This window comes from Lynx rufus, unplaced genomic scaffold, assembly GCF_022079265.1.
Source record: "Lynx rufus isolate CCGP_SWC_20201006 ecotype Redwood Valley unplaced genomic scaffold, mLynRuf1.p SCAF_13, whole genome shotgun sequence".
NCBI classification, from domain to species: Eukaryota; Metazoa; Chordata; class Mammalia; order Carnivora; family Felidae; genus Lynx; species Lynx rufus.
In genome coordinates this window covers 24,991,848-25,012,845 of record NW_025814827.1, presented here as the reverse complement: position 1 = coordinate 25,012,845, position 20,998 = coordinate 24,991,848, and the positions used below count along the sequence as shown (strand labels likewise).

At 36.8% G+C, this 20,998-nt stretch overlaps 2 protein-coding genes and 1 non-coding gene across 3 annotated transcripts in view; 2 read left to right on the top strand and 1 right to left on the bottom strand.

Moving 5' to 3' along the window:
- USP8 (ubiquitin specific peptidase 8) overlaps positions 1–3,693 on the top strand; it is a 77,066-nt gene extending 73,373 nt beyond the window's left edge. The window contains exons 18-20 of the mRNA XM_047075117.1: positions 461–603; positions 2,561–2,693; positions 2,862–3,693. Of these exons, the coding sequence (XP_046931073.1) occupies positions 461–603; positions 2,561–2,693; positions 2,862–3,047 (462 nt within the window). The 3' untranslated portion in view covers positions 3,048–3,693. The remainder of the gene's footprint in view (positions 1–460; positions 604–2,560; positions 2,694–2,861) is intronic.
- Positions 3,694–4,658: 965 nt separating this feature from the next.
- Positions 4,659–20,998, bottom strand: part of USP50 (ubiquitin specific peptidase 50) — a 43,591-nt gene continuing 27,251 nt past the window's right edge. The window contains exon 7 of the mRNA XM_047075118.1: positions 4,659–4,850. Coding sequence (XP_046931074.1) covers positions 4,659–4,850 — 192 coding nt within the window. The remainder of the gene's footprint in view (positions 4,851–20,998) is intronic.
- Positions 8,641–8,744, top strand: LOC124509002 (U6 spliceosomal RNA). The gene has a single exon (XR_006961367.1). It is a non-coding gene; the product is annotated as a U6 spliceosomal RNA (small nuclear RNA).

The following is a 20,998-nucleotide window of genomic DNA, read 5'->3' as shown; positions in this document are numbered from 1 at the left end:
TTTTAAAAGTTAATTTGAAAATTGCATATTGACTTTAATTAGATTCCCTTTTTATAAGAATTTGCTCTATGTGGGGATCAGATAAATAGCCTGTTTTCTACCCAGTAACAGTGTGATTTAGCTAGCTTGTTGATACCTTTAGTGTTAGCTCCCTTGAGAATGTCATTTCTTCCAGTAAGACTTCCTGAGGCACCAGGCAGAGGTGGCTCCTGTGTGCATTCAGGATGCACAGTCCTGCTTCCCTCTGTCAGGGGCAGCGCCCACCAATCCCTGCACTGATTACTGTTGGCTCTCCCCTCTGGGCTCCCCACTAGGTCGTAAACTTTATGACAACTATTTTCTGCTAGTTACCTGTTGTGTCCTTTCATACCTGGCAGAATAACTTACTGAATTAGATGCTCAATGATACTGTGTTGAAGAAACGAATTAGTGAGTAACTACTACTTGTTTTTGCCTCCAGGACTGCCTTAGATTATTTTCCAAAGAAGAAAAGCTCACAGACAACAACAGGTTTTACTGCAGTCATTGCAGAACTCGACGGGACTCTCTAAAAAAGATAGAGATCTGGAAGTTGCCACCTGTGCTTTTAGTGCATCTGAAACGGTAAAAGGAACATATTTTTCTGCAGTTTAGATGAAGGAAGTCTTAAGTTGTACTTCATTCTAAGTCATTTTGTTGCATTGCCTGCTAAGGATGTATTACAAAGGAAGATTATCTGGTTAGGGAAACAAGGCAGAAATGAGGAGACTCCAGTTCCTTACTTTAGTGTTTGCAAGAACAGCAAAATGACAACACGGTGCTTTCAGGTCATTTCATCTTTTAAAAATTAGTGAAATTTATTGCATTTCAAATATAAAATTTTACATCATAAAAAATCCACGTGAAAATGTATAAAATCACACAACATAACTCTAATACAAATGATAAGTCAATAAAATTTATTGTAAACTAAGAAAAGATTTAGTCCTGTGCTGAAAATGAGAATGCAGTTTTAGAGAAGATGTTAAGGATGCCATTGCTGGGTGCAGATATTTTTGTCCACATTTTTCTAGCCTGTGAAAAAGGTCTGGCCCTATAATAGATGGGATAATAGCAAGAGAGTTGTAAAATCTGTCCCAGATGTTGTCTTTTGATTCCTTTATCTTTATGGAATCCATTCATGGAGTGATAACTATGAATCATTATTTTGAAAAACTTTTTAAAAGGAGGTTTCATCTTTTTATTGAGAGCTGTAATTTTTGTCTCAAACGAAGCATTTCTATTTTAATTATTTGTTTCATTTTGTATTATTGGAAATTCTTAGGCAATTACTTTTGTTAGTTTCTATATTGACGTGTTCAAATTCCTCACGTAAATTTTCTACCAGAAGCTTGTTCCATCAGTTTTTCTCTTCTTGAGGATTGTGGAGGTACAGATAAACATTCTATAAATGATTACACATATGTTAAGGTTTCTAGTGCTGTGTATTAATTCTTTGGAGAATACAGGTATCTAAAAATATAAATGGTTCAGAATTCAGTTTTTGAAAACTAATTCTGAAATAATCTTATCGCACCAACCAAAGTACCAGTATTTTGGTGTTTAAAGGAGTAGAGTATGTCAGGATAATGGAATGCCATTACAATTCTCCCCTGCTATCCAAAAGTAGAGTGTTCCTGTGAAATCTTTCATAAGCCAAAATGGTGTAAAGCAAAGAAGCAGTTATCATTAATTTATATAGAAAATCTTTCAGTATTCCCAGACCCCCAAAATAACCTTCTCTTAGACTTTTCTAATACCTTAGGACACATCTTGCTTAACAGATGCACAAAACAGATCAAGATAAAACACAGGTACGGGCAGACAATTCAAAGCTGTGGCAGCTTGACCCTGAGTATTCTGGGAAGGAGCGTGGTGATGCCACTTTATCTACTCGGCAGGGTGCCTGCTGCCTCCAGCAGCCTACTGCAAACAAACGCTGCCCAGTGCTGCTTTCCCCTTTTCACCTATTTTCTTAAAAGCAGAAACCTTCTTTGGATTTCTTTTAGGGAGCTAAAACAGGTAACTCATGGAAGTCTTGTAAAAATGAAGTGGTGTAACACCAGCTTTTGAAAAGCAGGGGATACCTGTGTAGTCTGTGTCCTTATGATTTCCAGCTTCAGTTTCCCCAAAAGTACAGTCTTAACAGCTAGAGCAGCTCTCCTTAGTCTTTCCTCTGTACTCGTAGGGTAGTTAGCATTATAAACGTGGGTCTTCATAACTTTTTACCTTTGCAGAAGACTCATCGAACAGTTGTCGCTGGCCTAGGGGTCAAGGGACCCAGGTGTGGCTCTGTCTCCACCACCTTAGCTGTTTGACTGAGGGCAGGTCATTTCATATCTGCTCATACCTTCGTTTTCTCATTTGTAAAGTGGAAATGAAGCCAAATGTCTTTCCAGGTCCCTCCACCATTGAAATTCTGAGTGTGTTTGAAATGGATTTTCTGGTCTCAGCTACAAATCTAGAACATTAATGAATGAATTCAAGTCTTTCCAGTGTTTGTGGTCTCTCAGTTTAATTGCTATCCTGTTTCACTCTACAGTTTTTCCTACGATGGCAGGTGGAAGCAGAAACTACAGACCTCTGTGGATTTCCCATTAGAGAATCTTGACTTGTCACAGTATGTTATTGGTCCAAAGAACAATTTGAAGAAATATAATTTGTTTTCTGTTTCAGTAAGTATCTTGTTGGAACTAAATCCTTTCTCTTTTTCTAAGCAAACTATAAAAATAAGAGTTTCATGTGGTTCCTTAACCTCATAGGAAAATAACATAAAGCTTTGAAGTATTTAAAATATGACAATAATTTCAGTTTGAACTGATTTTCTATCTTGTTTGGCACAGAATCACTATGGTGGGCTGGATGGAGGCCACTACACTGCCTATTGTAAAAATGCAGCAAGACAGCGGTGGTTTAAATTTGATGATCATGAAGTTTCTGATATCTCCGTTTCTTCTGTGAAGTCTTCGGCAGCTTATATCCTCTTTTATACTTCATTGGGACCACGAGCAACTGATGTAGCCACATAAGGAGAAGTAGGTTCTAACCTAGTTATCTTTTAAGAAGCTGAGCAACACAACTCTTGACATGCTTATAAAGATACTGGATAAATACAGCTGGCCATTTAGAGGAATTCTAAGACCGTGGGAGCTGTGTTACTATCACCATATACTTTAGGTCAGTGCCATTATCGAAAAACTGACTAATAACATTTAACGAGTATTGCAGTTAAGCACTCCTTACAGGTACCATTTATTTCAAAACCTTTATAGTTTGCTCCAAAGTTAAAATAATTAGCTAAGCATTATTCTTCTCCTGGTCTAAAAACCATTATATCCTTTCTTTTCCTTTTCACTGTTATGGCCTTTTCACATTTCTAAATCCCAGCTTGATCTATGAATACTCTAGAATGATGTAAAGCAGATAGGAATGTATGTGTATATATTTATTGCACACTTGCACATCAAATCAATGTACATAGTATAATAACGTGGTCCTTGTGTGAAGCCTAGAACTCAGAGGACTGTTTGTTTTTCCTTTTTCTTTTGGCCTATTCTGAGTAACTGCAGTGCTTTCTTAGGGAAATGACAGGGCAAAGCTATTTTTTTGTTGGCTTTGGGCTGTATTTGTGCACTAAATCTTTATTCTAAAAAATAAATGGAAACTTTTCTTTAATTTTTTAAAATGAGAATTTTCATTTACACCTACATTAAAATCTTAATGAGAAAAATAATTTAAAACCCTGTAAATGTTCTGTCTTTATTTTTTTATCAAACAATTTTATATACACACACACTTTATCCTACTATGTGACTTAAAATTTAGTTCACTTATCCTGTTGTATTAGGACTTGATTTTACTCTTCCTTCAACTTGACCCAGAACTGCATAAAGCACTTATTTAGAATTCTCAAGAGTTGGGATCAGGATTAAAATTAAAAGGGATAGGGATCGGGAATGACTACAGAATAAACTGCATTAAGAACCACATCTTTGCAAAGTGATGTATTAAAAGAGAGGAGCTGAGAATGTATTATTTACCTCACAGACTCAGGTGCTATAGATGAAGTCAGTAAAAACTCCCCATATAAAAATATTCTAGAAGTTGCTTCTGAAAGATGCCACTATGAGTAAAGATGAGTCTTGAATCGTGAGGTTGGCATCTTTTCATATTCTGCAGTTGGTCTAAGAATCTTAGAGTTCTTGGCTAAATTATCAGATCAATGAAATATTTCCAAATCATAAGGTCACAGAGCCACTTGAACAAAACTTACTTTGTTTAGCTCCATGAAGTATCTTTGGAGAATACTTTGTTGCATATATATAATTGAGGTATTTTAGGTTTAAAAATATCCGTCCTAATAGACATTGAATTTTGAAACCTGAAATTAATACATACTTTGCTGTGCTTTGCAGGCCCCCATCCATTAGCATTTCATCATGCTGCCTTTTTCAGGAGGCCAGGACCTCTCTTCTCTGCTAGAGGCTTATCATATAAAAAAGTGCATAATACAGTAGAAAGAGTGAAAATGATGTTGGATGTAAATAAATTGCAAGAGTTTAATGACAAAGCAAACCTGAAGTACCAGTTTCTGATTGCTTGTTTTGCAGTTTTCAGTTCTGCAGTTTTGCACCATTTTCCTAGCTCTTGCATTTTTTTATAGGTATAGAAAAGGGCTGGCAACTGTAGAACAGGAGATAGGCCGTAGCAGTTTGCACTGAAGTATCTGGAATCTCACTGACTCGTGTGTCATCAAAGCTATACCAGGCCTGGGTCACTGAGTTCTTGCAGAAAGCAGTGTAGTGGCCACCGTCCAGATCACCAAAGTGGTTCTAGGGGAAGAACGAATGTCAGACTTAATATTCCCAAGCAGATAACTCTACTGGAACAAAAAAAGGTATAGCCAAGAAATATTTTTCACAATTGTCCCTTACACTAAATTAAAAGGAGAAGGTAATGTTAAATGATAGATATGGCCTGACTGCTACAATATTTTTCATCCATTGAACTGCTTATACATTGGGCCTATCGACTAACGAATCTATGAATGAAATAGTTTAGTATTTGGCAGCATCTAATATTTATGACTGAATACTGAGCATCTACTATACATAGACTATTAAACGTTAAAGGAGTTGGGGCACCTGGGTGGCTCAGTCGGTTAAGCATCCAACTTCGGCTCAGGTCATGATCTCACGGTTCGTGAGTTCAAGTCCTGTGTCGGGCTCTGTGCTGACAGCTCAGAGCCTGGAGCCTGCTTCAGATTCGGTGTCTCCCTCTCTCTCTGCCCTTCCCCTGCTCACACTCTGTCTCTCTCTCTCAAAAATAAACATTAATTAAAATTTTTAAAAACATTGAAGATTTTAAAATAAGATAGTCCTCTTTCCTAAATGAGCCTACAGTTTAATTTTAAAGATAGGAAAAAGGACATTTAACATTGGGACAAGACAGTTAACTGCATATTGCTCCTACACAATTTGAGGGGTTATGCGACAACAACCCCCTCGGTCATGTAGCATCCAGAAAAGAACCTATTCCATTCTCTTTTCCATGTCTTTCCTAACCCCATAAAGGAATGTTTGAAACCGGCACTGGAGAACCTCACTTTGGTGTGGACTGTGAGGAAGAATGCATTTCATATTTTTGTATGATTGAAAAAATATTTTGTGACCTGAACATTATATGAATCTCAAATTACAGCAAGTAAAGTTTCATGGGAACACAGCCATGCTCATTCGTTTTATATCTTTTAGTAGCTGCCTTCACACAACAATAGTAAAGCTGAATAGTTGCAGTAGAAACTGCTGGCCAACAAAGCCTAAAATATTTACTGTCTGGCCTTTTACACAATAAGTTTGCTGACCCCTGGTATAGAGGGCAGAAGATGGTCAATTATAGTCATTTAGTAGTCAATATAGAATTGATAGTGAGTTCAGCTCTAATACTACACAATGGCTTTAAGGTGTATTTAACCTTCCTGAGCTTTAATTTCCCCATCTATTAAAATGGGGTAATAAAATATGTCTTGTCTTACATAGCAGTTATCAGATGTCTTTGAAATTACGGAAGTAGCACATAGGAGATACTTACTAAATATTCCCTTAGACCTTCATCTTCCCTACCTCTCACTTTACATGTTACAGAAATATCCCAAAGCTGACATTTAAAAGATCTGAGCTCTAGTCCTGGTCCTTGCCCTGTGACCTTATTTGGGGGGCTATTTTGAGAATTGAGGGGTGCTTGGCAAAAGGAAAGAACTATATTCTGTTTCTGGATAGATGTGCTTTCATTCAGGCTGTACAGGACACCCACATATAGAGTGTTCTTGAACATTCTAAAAAATGACCATGAACATAATACACAGTGCTATAAGCTTAAGATGTTATATATGAACCTCATGGTAACCAGAAGCTCATAACATTGAACAGATGCACAAAAATTAAAGAGAAAACCAAACCTAACACTACAGAAATCATCAAGCACAATAAAAGAAAGCAAGAGAATAAAGGATCAGAGAAAGACCACAAAAACAACCAGAAAACAAAATGGCAATAAGTTTACTTACCAGTAATTAAATGTAAATGGCCTAAATCCTCCAATCAAAATACATAGGGTGGTGGAATTGATTTAAAAAAGCACACACATAAACCGTCTATATGTTGCTGGCCACAAGACACTCAACCTCACACCTAAAGATGCATACAGATTGAAAGTGAAAAAACAGCATGCAAATGGATGTGAAAAAAAAAAAAAACATGCTTCTACCAGAAAAAATAAACTTGTTTTTAATTTTTTTCAATGTTTGTTTTTGAGAGAGAGAGAGCAGGGGAGAGGCAGAGAGAGAACGAGACACAGAATCTGAAGCAGGCTCCAGGCTCTAAGCTGTCAGCACAAAGCCTGAAGCAGGCTTGAACCCATGAACTGTGAGATCATGACCTGAGCCAAAGTTGGACACTTAACCACCCAACTGAGCCACCCAGGTGCCCGAGATAAAATAAATTTTAAAACAAAAACTGTAAGAAGAGACAAAGAAGGGGATTACATAACAGTGAAGGAATCAATCCAACAAGAGGAGCTAAAAATTGTAAATATCTATGCATCCAACACTGGATTACCTAAATATATAAAGCAAATATTAACAGATGTAAAGAGATAAATTGGTAATATAGTAATACTAGGGAACGTGAAAACCCCAGTTACATCAGGGCCCCTGGGTGACTCAGTCACTTGAGCATCCAACTCTTGATTTCAGCTCAGGTCATGATCCCAGGGTCATGGGATCAAGCACCACGTTGGACTTTTGGCTGAGTGTCGAACCTGCTTAAGATTCTCTTTCTCTCTTTCTCTCTCCCTCTGCCCGCCCCCCCCCCCCCCGCCACACACTCTCTGATAAAAAATTAAAAATAAAAAATCTTAAAAAAAACAACAGCCACTTACATCAATGGATAGATCATCCAGGAAGAAAAATCAATAAGGAAACTGTCTTTGAGTGAAACATTAGACCAGGTGGACATAAAAGATCTACACAAACATTCCATACAAAAACAAGATAACAGACATTCTTTTCAAGTACATCTGGAACATTCTCCATAATAGAACATATGTTAGGCTCCAAAGTGGTGGTAAATTTAAGAAGATTGAAACCATATCATGCATCTTTTCTGACCACAGCAGTATGAAAATAGAAATCAATCACAAGAAAAAAAACACAATCATGTGGAGGCTAAAAAACATGATACTAACAACCGAAAGGTCAATGAAGTAATCAAAAAAGTTATAAAAATACATGAAAACAAAGGAAAATGAAAATACAATGATCCAAAACCTTTGGGATGCAGCAAAAAGCAGTTCTAAAAGGGCAATTTATAACAATACAGGCCTACCTCAAGAAACAATCTCAAACAACCTACCATTACACCTAAAGGAACTAGAAAAACAAAACAAATAAAGCCCAAGGTTAGTAGATGGGAGAAAATAATAAAGATAAGAACAGAAATAAAGGTATAGAGACAAAAAAAAATAGAAAAAAATTAATGAAAAGAGCTGGTTCCTTGAAAAGATAAAATTGATGAACCCTTAGCCAGACTCATCAAGAAAAGAAGAGAAAGACCCAAATAAGTAAAAAAAGAAAGAGAAGTAACAACTAACAGCACAGAAATACAAAGGGTTATAAAGAAAACATTGTGAAAAAGTATGTGCCAACAAATTGGAAAACCCAGAAGAAATGGATAAATTCCTAGAAACATACAATCTTCCAAAATTCAATCAGAAGGAAATAGAAAACCTGAAGAGACCAATGACTAATAACAAAAATGAATTGGTTTTCAAAAAACTACCAAAAAAATAAAAGTCCAGGACCAGATGGCTTCACAGGTGAACTATACCATTTAAAGAAGACTTTATACCTATTCTCTTCAAACTATTCCAAAAAACAGAAGAGTAAGGAAAGCTTCCAAGTTTATTCTATGAAGCCAGCATCACCCTGACACCAAAACCAAAGACACCACAAAAAAAAAAAAAAAAAAAACTACAGGCAAATATCCCTGATGTACATAGATACAAAAAATCCTCCACAAAATGTTAACAAATTGCATTCATCTAGATGATAAAGGATCATTCACCATGCTCACTTCAACAGCACATCTACTAACATGGGAATGATACAGAGATTATCATGGCCCCTGCACAAGAATCACATTCAAATTTGTGACATGTTGCATATTAAAAAAAAAAAATCATTCACCACAATCAATTGGAATTTATTCTGGGGCTGCAAGGATGGTTCAATATTCACAAATCAATAAACATGATACACTATATCAATAAAACATAAAAATCATATGATCATATCATCATCTGCATCTCAATAGATGCAGAAAAAGCATTTGACAAAGTACAACATCAATTCATTTAAAAAAACTCTCAAAAGTGGCACCTGGGTTGGCTCAGTCAGTTAAGTGCCTGACTCTTGATTTCAGCTCAGTTCATACCTTATAGTTTGTGGGATTGAGCCCCATGTCAGGCTCTGTGCTGCAGCCTGCTTGGGATTCTCTCACTTCTCTCTCTGCCCCTGCTCCTGCTCATGCATGCTCTCTCTCCCTGTTTCTCTCAAAATAAGTAAACATTAAAAAAAAACAAAAAAACCTCAACAGTGGGTTTAAAAGGAACATACCTCAACTTAACAAAGGATATATATGACAAATTCATAGCTAACATCGCATTCAGTGGTGAAAAATGATGTGGAGAACAAAGGCAAAAGAAATATAGGAAAAAAATTTAAAAAAAAAATTTAACAAGTACTTAAGACAGGTAGAGTGACCTTTTCTCAAGGAGCTTAGCTGCCTTCATGTTAATCTTTGCTAGAGGCAAAAGGCAACCTTAGCTTGACATTAGCTGGACCTCCAGGATCCTGTAAAAATCCCCTTGGAAACTTTGTTTATCTCTACCTCCTCAAGATAAATGTTACCAATTATTTTCCAAAAACATGGCCCACTGATATACATCTGAAAAGTCTCATGACTAACAGTTTACTAGACAGTAGTAAATGACCTTTTCGTAGCAACAGCTAGCTCCTCAAGGTCCAAATTCCTTAAAAACTTCTCCTATCCCTAACCCCCTCCCAACTTGAAAGTATGTCACTCCTCATGACCTCAGAGCAGCTACAACAACCCTTTTTGTACCAAAGACATCTCAAGAATTGTTTCTTGACTGTTCACTCCCGAACCCCAACATGACACATCAAAAAACAGAATTTTGCTCTAAAATTATAAGACAAGGATGCCCACTGTCACTTTTATTCAACACAGTATTAAAGTCCTGGTTATAGCAAGCAGACAAAAATAAAAAAGAGGCATCCATATTGGTAAAGAAGTTAAACTGTCACTATTTGCAGATGACATGAATCCTTAAGATCCACCAATAAACTACTAGAATTAATAAATGAATTCAGTAAAATTGAAGGATACAAAATTAATACCCAGAGGTCTGGGAAGATGTTGGAGTAGGAGGACACTAAGTTTGCCTTGTCTCACGGATCCAACTAGATAACACCCATATCAGCATAAATAACCCAGAAAACAATCCAGAGACTGCCAGAACAAACTCCACAACTAGGGGCCACATTGAAGAAGGTAGGAATGGCAAAGATGTGGTCTAGAAGTAAAATAGACCATGGCTGTCTGTGGTAGAGAGAGAGCCGATCACACTGAGAAGCGAAGAAAACAGACTTTCACTCTAGGGATATTTGCCTTTGAATATGAGAGGGGCTGAATTTCCTGAGTTCTTAAAACCAGTAGAGCTTAGCCTAGAATTTAAAAATCATCAGGCTTGGCTCTGGGAGAGACTGGAGGGTGCTAAGAAACAGAGTTCCCTCCCCTAAAGAGACAGCATAACAAACAGGCTGTACACATACTGTGTAGAATCAGCAGTTTGAGAAACACCAGGGACAGATGGGAGGAAGAGTGATTTGCTCATCTCAGAGTGTGGCCTAGAGAGACAGGAAGCACAGGGAGACGTTTCCTGGAAAAAAGGAGCTGGCAGAAGCCATTTCCTCCCCCAACCCCAGCATAAACGACGGCCACCTGTGGGAAAGAGAACAGCCCAGATACTCCTTACCTAAATTGCTTGCATCAAGCCCCAATCCCCCAGGCTTTGCTGGGTCTGTCCTTCCCAATCACACTCTCTCCTCAGTCCTGGTGCTGCAAGCCCCCTCCCCGTAAAGACGAGCGCACACCTTGTTAACACATCTCCTGAACCACATATTTTGCAAAACATCACTTCCAGCAGCATGGAGGGTTGGTCTCATTTTGCAAACAGACCACTGCACACCTCATGGTCCACAACAGGCAAAGAGAGCCTCCATAGACAATTGGACTGAAGGAAAAAGAGGCCAGGGCTCAACAGGAGAGCACACACAAAACACATAGGAGATATGTTTTTGAAGCACCAGGTCCTGAGGAAGAGGGGACAATGCACTTCAGGGCACTATAGGAATTCTTCTTTATAAGGCTATTATCATTAAGAGCAAGAGAAGTAGGTGACTTTCCTAAAAGAGAAACAGACATAGAGAGTTAAACAAAAGGAGGAGACAGAGAAACATCTCTCAAATGAAAGATCAGGACCAAACCGCAGAAAGAGACCAAAGTGAAATCAATGTAAGAGAATTTAAGTGGAAAGAGAATTTAAAGTAATGGTCACAAAGATACTCAGTGAACTTAAGAGTCGAGGACATCAGTGTGACCCTTAACAAAGAGAGAAAAAACCAATCAGATATCAAGAACAAAATAAATGAAATTAAAAATACACTTGATGGAATAAATAGCAGGCTAGATGAAGCAGAGGAATGAGTTACTGACCTGGAAAACAGAATAATGGAAAATAACCAAGCTGAGCAAAAGTGATGAAAGAAAATTATGTAAATTGATAATAGTCATAGAGAACTCTGACTCCATCAAGTCAGAACATCCACATTATAGGGATCCCAGAAGAAGAGACAAATAAGGAGGCAGAAAATTTATTTGAAGAAATAATAGCTGAAAACTTCCATAATCTAGGGAAGGACACAGATAACCAGATCCAGGAGGCACAAAGATTCCGCCCCCAACAAAATTCAATGCAAGGAGGTCCACACCAAGACACATAGTAATTAAAATGGCAAAAAGTCGTGATAAAAAAATTTTTGGAAGCAGCAAGAGAAAAGAAACTGTTACATACAAGTGAAACCCCATAAGGCTATAAGCGGATTTTTCAGCAGAAACATTGAATATATCATGCCACGTTCTTCCAGACAGCAAAGTGCTGAAGGGAAACATTTAAGGCCCGGAATACTCTATCTAGCAAGGCTATCATTCAGAAGAGAAGGAGGGATAAAGAGTTTTTCAGGCAAACAAAACTGAAGGAGGTTATGACCACTAAACCTGACCTCCAAGAAATAGTAAAAGGGAAACTTTGAGTGGAAAGAAAGACCATAAGTGAGAGTATGAAAAATAAAAAACATAAAAACAGCAAAAAATAAGTATTTCTGTAAATCAAAGAATTCATAAAATAAAAGGATGCAAAATAGGACACCATACACCTAGAAACGTAGAAGGGAAGAAGAGTAAAAAATGGGCTTAAACTTAAGTGAACATCAACTTAATATAGACTGCTCTATGCAGAAGACATTATATACAAACCTAATGATAACCACAAATCAAAAGCCAGTAATATATATGAAAAAAAAATAAAGAGAAAGGAATCCAAGTATTAAGGAAAGCCAACAAAACATGAAAGAGAGCAAGAAAGGATCAAAGAACATCTATAGAAACAACCACAAACCAAGTAACAAAATGGCAATAAATACATATCTATCAATAATTGCTTTGAATGTAAACTGAACATTCCAGTCAAAAAAACACAAGATGACAGAATGCATTACAAAAAAAAAAAAAAAAAGATCCATCTATATGCTGCCTACAAAAGACCAATCTCAGGCTGACAAGAGACCTGCAGATTGGAAGTGAGAGGTTGGAGAAACATTTATGATGTAAATGGATGCCAAAAGGTAGCTATACTTATATAGAACATATTGGACTTTAAAACAAAGACTGTAACAAGAGACAAAAAAGGATAAGAAAGGGGATAATCCATCACGAAGATATAATAATTGTACTTATTTATTCACCAAACACAGAAGCACCCAAATACACAAAATGGTTAATAACAAACATAAAGGAACTAGTTGGTAATAATATAATAGTAGGGAACTTAACACCCCACTTACATCAATGAGCAGATCATCTAAACAGAAAATCAATATGAAAACAACAGCTTTGAATGATACAATGAACCAGATGGATTTAGCAGATACATCAGAACATTCCATCCTCAAACAGCAGAATACACACTCTTGTCAAGTGCACATGGAACATTCTCCACAATAGATCACATATGAGGCCACAAAAGTCTCAACAAATGCAAGAAATCAAAATTATACCTACAACTTTTCTGACCACAATGCTATAACCACAAGAAAAAATCTGGAAAGACCACAAATAACATGGATGTTAATTAACATGTTATTAAATAATGAATGAGTCAACCAAGAACTCAAAAAACAAATAAAAAATTACATGGAAACAAATGAAAGTGAAAACACAAGAGTCCCAAATATTTGAGATGCAACAAAAGTGGTTCTAAGAAGGAAGTTTATAGCAATAAAAGTCTACCTCAAGAAGCAGGAAAAATCTTAAATGACCTAACCTTACATCTAAAGAAGCTAAAAACAGAAGAACAAACAAAACCCCAAACCAGCAGAAGGAAGGAAATAATGAAGATTAGAGCAGAAATCAATGATCTAGAAACTAAAAAATCAATACAACAGATCAATGAAACCAGGAGATGATTCTTTGAAAAGATGGATAAAACTGATAAACCTCTAGCAAGACTCACTAAAAAAAAAAAAATAAAAAAAATAAAATAAAATAAAATAAAATAAAATAAAATAAAATACAGAACCCAAATAAAGAAAATTACTAATGCAAGAGGATAAATAACATCACAGAAATACAAACAATGGTAACAATATAATGAAAAGCTATATGCCAATAGACATCTTAGAAGAAATGGATAAATATCTAGAAACAAATAACCTACCAAAGCTAAAGCAAGAAAAAATAGAAAATTTGAACACATCAATCACCAGCAATGAAATTGAAACAATAATCAAAACAACCCCCAAACAGAAGTCCAGGACCTGATGGCTTCACAGTGAATTCTACCAAACATATAAAGAAGAGATAATACCATTCTTCTCAAACTATTCCAAAAAACTCAAGAGGAAGGAAAACTTTCAAATTTATTCTATGAGACCAGTATCACCTTGATACCAAAACTAGATAAAGATACCACACACAAAAAAAGAGAACTACAGGCCAGTATCTCTCACAAATACAGATGCAAAATCCTCAACAAAATATTAGCAAACCAAATTCAACAGTGTATTAAAAAAATCATATACCACAATTAAGTGGGATTTAAAACTGGGATACAAGAGTGGTTCAATATTTGCAAAGCAATCAATGTGATACATAGCATCAATAAAAGAAATGGTTAAAACCATATGATCATTTCAATAGGTGTAGAAAAAGCATTTGACAAAATACAACATTCATTCATGATAAAAACTCTCTGCAAAGTAGGCCTAGAGGGAACACATCTCAACATAATAAAGACCTTTATATGAAAACCCACAGCCAACATCATACTCAATGGGGAAAATCTGAGAGCTTTTCCCCCTAAAGTTAGGAACAAGACAATGATGTCCATTCTTAGCACTTTTATTCAAAATAGTACTGCAAGTCCTAGCCACATCAATTAGACAACATAAATAAAGGCATCCAAATTTGCAAGGAAGAAGTAGATGACATACTATATATATGTAGACTGCACCAAAAAACCTACTAGAACTGATAAATGAATTCAGTGAAATCGCAGGATACAAAAATCAAGATACAGAAATCTGTTGTATTCCTATATACTAATAATGAGGCAGTAGAAAGTGAAATAAAGAAAAAAATTCCAGGGGCACCTGGGTGGCTCAGTCTGTTAAACATCTGACTTCAGCTCAGATCATGATCTCACAGTTTGTGGGTTTGAGCCCCATGTCAGGCTCTGTGCTGACAGCTCAGAGCCTAGAGCCTGCTTCAGATTCTGTGTCTCCCTCTCTCTCTGCCCCTCCCCCACTCATGCTCTCTCTCTCTCTCTCTCTCTCTCTCTCTCTCTCTCAGAAATAAGAATTTTAAAAAAGAAAAAAAAATTCCATTTACAATTGCACCAAAACAATACAATATCTAGGAATAAACAACCAAAGAGCTAAAAGACCCATACTCTGAACACTATAAAACACTGATGAAAGAAAAAGAAGATGACACAAAGAAATGTAAAGATATATGCTCATGGATTGGAAGAATAAATACTGTTAAAATGTGTATACAACCCAAAGCAATCTACAGATTTAAGCAATCCCTATCAAAATAGCAACAGCATTTTTCATAGAACTAGAACAAACAATCCTAAAATTTGTATGGAACAAAAGATCTCAAATATCCAAAGCAATCTGAAAAAGAAAAAAAAAAAACCCTGGAAATATCAAGTAATATTACAAGAATTCCAGATTTCAAGTTATATTACAAAGCAGTAGTAATCAAAATACTATGGTACAGTCATAAAAATAGATACAATGATCAATGGAATATAGCAGAAAACCCAAAAATTAACCCACAATTATATGGTCAATTAACTGACAAGGGAGGAATGAATGTTCAATAGGAAGCAGTCTCTTCAACAAATGGTGCTGGGAAAACTGGACAGCCACATGCAAAAGAATGAAACTCGACCAATTTCTTTCACTATACACAAAAATAAACTCAAAATGGATTAAAGACCTAAATTTGAGACCTGAAACCATAAAAATCCCTGAAGAGAGCATAGGCAGTAATGTTGCTGACATCGGCCGTAGCAACAAAATTCCTGCACAGGAAGGAAACAATCAACAAAACTAGAATGCAATGTACTTAATGGGAGAAGATATTTGCAAATATTATACCCGATAAAGGGTTAGTATCCAAATATATATAAATAACTTCTACAACTCAACACCAAAAAACATAATCCAATTAAAAAATGGGCGGAAGACATGAAGAGACATTTGTTCCAAAGAAGACATACAGATGGCCAACAGACACATTAAAAGATGCTCAACATCATAAATCATCAGGGAAATGCAAATCAAAACTACAATGAGGTATTACCTCACACCTGTCAGAATGGTTAAAATAAAAAACATAAGAAACAAGTGTTAAAAAGGATGTCAAGAAAAAGGAACCCTGGTGCACTGCTGGTAGGAATGCAAACTGGTGTAGCCACTGTGGAAAACAGTACAGAAGTTTCCCAAAAACAAAAAAATAGAACTACCATATGATCTAGAAACTCCACTACTGGGTATTTACCCAAAGAAAATGAATACACTAATTCAAAAAGATATCTGCACCCCTATGTTTAATGCAGCATTATTTATAATAGCCAAGATATGGAAACAACTCAAGTGTTGATCCATAGATCAATGAATAAAGAAGATATGATATGGATATTATACATATACATATATATATATATATACACACACACACACACACACACACATACACACTCAGTCATAAAAAAGAATGAAATGTTGCCATTTGCAGTAACATGGATGAATCTAGAGTGTTTAATGCTAAGTGAACTAAATCAGAGAAAGACAAATACCACATGATTTCACTCCTGTGGAATCCAAGAAAAAAACAAATAAAGAAAAAAACAAGGAAAACAAAAAACACAGACTCTTAACTGTAGAAAACAAACTGATGGTTACCAGGGGAGTATGGTAGGGGTTAGGTAAAATAGGTGATGGGGATTAAGAATACACTTAATCATGACCAGCATGGAGAAATGTATAAACTGATCAGTCACTATTTTGTACACCTGAAATTAACATAACACTGTATGTGAATTATACTTGAATAAAAAAATGGTAAAAAAAAAAAAAAAGAAAGAAAGAAAGAAAGAAAGAAAGAAAGAAAGAAAGAAAGAAAGAAAGAATATATTCTGGAATCAGAAAGAACTGAATGTAAACTCTGATCCCATTAGTTTTTAGCTGTGTGACTTTGATCAATTAACCCCTCTAGGACTTTTTTCTTATAATAAATTAATAATAAAAAATATGTTCTACACTATAAAATTATTATAAATTTTTTTACTTAAGAAATATAGTGGATACTTGCAGTGAAAGCAAGGAAAAGGGGGTTCTGTACCATGCAATAAATATTTGCTCATAGAATTCAAAATCAGTAAATAGCAATATTAGTATTATATTAGTCTACCTTGTAAGCACTGTAAGCAAGTTAATATTAGTGGAGAAGAATTAATAATGTATACTTGAGGGGCACCTGGGTGACTCAGTTGGTTAAGCATCTGACTTCAGTTGAGGTCAGGATCTTGCGGTTTGTGAGTTTGAGCCCCGCATCAGGCTCTGTGCTGACTGATTCTGTGTCTCCCTCTCTCTCCGCCTTTCCCTCTCTCTCTCTCTCTCTCACGCACACACACACACACACACACACACACACTCTCTCTCTCTCTCTCTCAGAAATAAAGCATTTTTTAAAATTAAAAAAATAATAATTTATACTTGACATTAAACATATCCAGTGAAAACATTAAACATATACAGTTGATACAAATAAAACTATTGCAAAAAATATGAAAGAGATACATTTTAATAGGACAGGAAAAACTAATAGCAAAGAAATATGGTAAGATGATCAACCTTATTAATAATCAGGGAAATGCACTTTAAGAACAAAATGAGATACAATTTCAGACCACTAGATGGGCAAAAGCTATATCTGATAATAATTGATAGGGCTATATATTGGTATAACCTCCTTGAAAACCATTAACATTACCTAGAAAGTTAAATTTTCATACACTCTATGATCCAAGTGACTTCACTTCTAAATATATATGCTAGACAAACTCACATATCTGCAAGAATGTCTACATAATGTCGATCATAATAGCAAAAAGTCTGGAAACGATCAAATGTCCATGAACAGGGCAATAGATAAATTACAGTACCTTCACACATATCATATGCTAAGTGAAATTATAGCTACATATAAAAATATGGATGAATTTTAAAAATAATACAATGAAAAAGAAACTTGCCAAAGTCTAAAAAATATAATGCATTTTTATAGCTAAAACACAAAGAGTCTAAGCAATAATTTATAAATATATACAATAAAATGATATTAAACAGTCAAGAAAATAATAAGCATTAAATTGAGGATACTATAACCTCAAGAGGATAAGGCAAGAGAATGGATTCTCCGGAGCCAAGTGTAGACGAGAGGCCCGTGGAAGAGGGAAGGAAGGGCGGAGAGGCTGTGCACTCTACACGGACTGGCAGGAGGGAGCCGGGGCAGAGGGGCAGCCCGCCAGCAAAGCAGAACCCCCGAATCTGGGTTGCAAAAATGGAGGGGCCGGACAGAGTGTGTTTGGACAGCAAGCGGGAGTTAACATCTAGAAGGTTATAAGCTAACAGCTCTGTTCGGAGAGCAGGAGGGCTGGAGGACAACAGGAGGGAGAATTGTTGCGCCCCGGAAGAAAGGCGCTCACCAGCACCATCTCCCTCGCCCATCTCCCAGCCAAAATCCAAAAGGGAACCAGTTCCTGCCAGGGAACTTGCTTGTACTGCGGAAACACCCAACGCTGTGCTTCTGCGGATCCACAACTCCAGCAGCAGGTCTGACTCCCCAGTGCTGCAGGGCCCCTCCTGAAGCGGATCTCCGAAGGAAAAGCGAGCGGAGCCTGCCCCTCCCGCCCCTGTGCATCTTGCCGATCCACCCCAGCTAATACGCCAGATCCCCAGCACCACAAGCCTGACAGTGCAAGTAGCCCAGAGAGGCCACGCCACCCCACAGTGAATCCCACCCCTAGGAGAGGGGAAGAGAAGGTACACACCAGTCTGACTGTGGCCCCAGCGGTGGGCTGGGGGCAGACATCAGGTCTGACTGCGGCCCTGCCCACCAATGCAAGTTATTCAAGACAGCACAGGGGAAGTGCCCTGTAGTTCTGCACCACTCCAGGGATATCCAAAATGACCAAACGGAAGAATTCCCCTCAGAAGAATCTCCAGGAAATAACAACAGCTAATGAACTGATCAAAAAGGATTTAAATAATATAACAGAAAGTGAATTTAGAATAATAGTCATAAAATTAATCGCTGGGCTTGAAAACAGTATAGAGGACAGCAGAGAATCTATTGCTACAGATATCAAGGGACTAAGAAACAGCCAGGAGGAGCTAAAAATGCTGTAAATGAGCTGCAAAATAAGATGGAGACAACCACAGCTCGGATTGAAGAGGCAGAGGAGAGAATAGGTGAACTAGAAGATAAAATTATGGAAAAAGAGGAACCTGAGAAAAAGAGAGAAAAAAAATCCAAGAGTATGAGGGGAAAATTAGAGAACTAAGTCATGCACTAAAGAGAAATAATCTATGCATAATTGGTATTCCAGAGGAGGAAGAGAGAGGGAAAAGTGCTGAAGGTGTACTTGAAGAAATAATAGCTGAGAACTTCCCTGATCTGGGGAAGGAAAAAGGCATTGAAATCCAAGAGGCACAGAGAACTCCCTTCAGACGTAACTTGAATCAATGTTCTGCACAACATATCATAGTGAAACTGGCAAAATACAAGGATAAAGAGAAAATTCTGAAAGCAGCTAGGGATAAACGTGCTCTAACATATAAAGGGAGACCTATAAGACTCGTGACCGATCTCTCTACTGAAACTTGGCAGGCCAGAAAGGAATGACAGGAAGTCTTCAACGTGATGAACAGAAAAAATATGCAGCCGAGAATCCTTTACCCAGCAAATCTGTCATTTAGAATAGAAGGAGAGATAAAAGTCTTCCCAAACAAAAACTGAAGGAATTCATCACCACTAAACCAGCCCTACAAGAGATCCTAAGGGGGATCCTGTGAGACAAAGTACCAGAGACATCGCTACAAGCGTGAAACCTACAGACATCACAATGACTCTACACTCATATCTTTCTATAATAACACTGAATGTAAATGGACTAAATGTGCCAACCAAAACACATAGGGTATCAGAATGGATAAAAAAACCAAGACCCAGCTAATTTGCTGTCTACAAGAGACTCATTTTAGACCTGAGGACACCTTCAGATTGAAAGTGAGAGGATGGAGAACTATCTATCATGCTACTGGAAGTCAAAAGAGAGCTGGAGTAGCCATACTTATATCAGACAAACTAGACTTTAAATTAAAGGCTATAACAAGAGATGAAGAACGGCATTATATAATAATTACAGGGTCTATCCATCAGGAAGTGCTAACAATTATAAATGTCTATGCACCAAATACAGGAGCCCCCAAATATATAAAACAATTACTCACAAACATAAGCAACCTTATTGATAAGAATGTGGTAATTGCAGGGGACTTTAACACCCCACTCACAGCAATGGATAGATCATCTAGATACATGGCCAATAAAGAAACAAGGGCCCTGAATGATACATTGGATTAGATGGACTTGACAGATATATTTAGAACCCTGCATCCCAAAGCAACAGAATATACTTTCTTCTCGAGTGCACATGGAACATTCTCCAAGATAGATCACATACTGGGTCACAAAACAGCCCTTCATAAGTATACAAGAATTGAGATCATACCATGCATACTTTCGGACCACAATGCTATGAAGCTTGAAATCAACCACAGGAAAAAGTCTGGAAAACCTCCAAAAGCATGGAGGTTAAAGAACACCCTCCTACAGAATGAATGAGTCAACCAGGTAATTAGAGAAGAAATTAAAAAATATATGGAAGCAAATGAAAATGAAAATACAACAATCCAAACGCTTTGGGATGCAGCGAAGGCAGTCCTGAGAGGAAAATACATTGTAATCCTGGCCTATCTCAAGAAACAAGAAAAATCCCAAATATAAAATCTAACAGCACACCTAAAGGAAATAGAAGCAGAACAGCAAAGACACCCCAAACCCAGAAGAAGAAGAGAAATAATAAAGATCAGAGCAGAAATAAACAATATAGAATCTAAAAAAAACTGTAGAGCAGATCAATGAAACCAAGAGTTGGTTTTTTGAAAAAATAAACAAAATTGATAAACCCCTAGCCAGGCTTCTCAAAAAGAAAAGGGAGATGACCCAAATAGATAACATCACGAGTGAAAATGGAATTATCACAACCAATCCCTCAGAAATACAAACAATTATCAGGGAATACTATGAAAAACTATATGCCAACAAACTGGACAACCTGGAAGAAATGGACAAATTCCTAAACACCCACACGCTTCCAAAACTCAATCAGGAGGAAATAGAAAACTTGAACAGACCCATAACCAGAG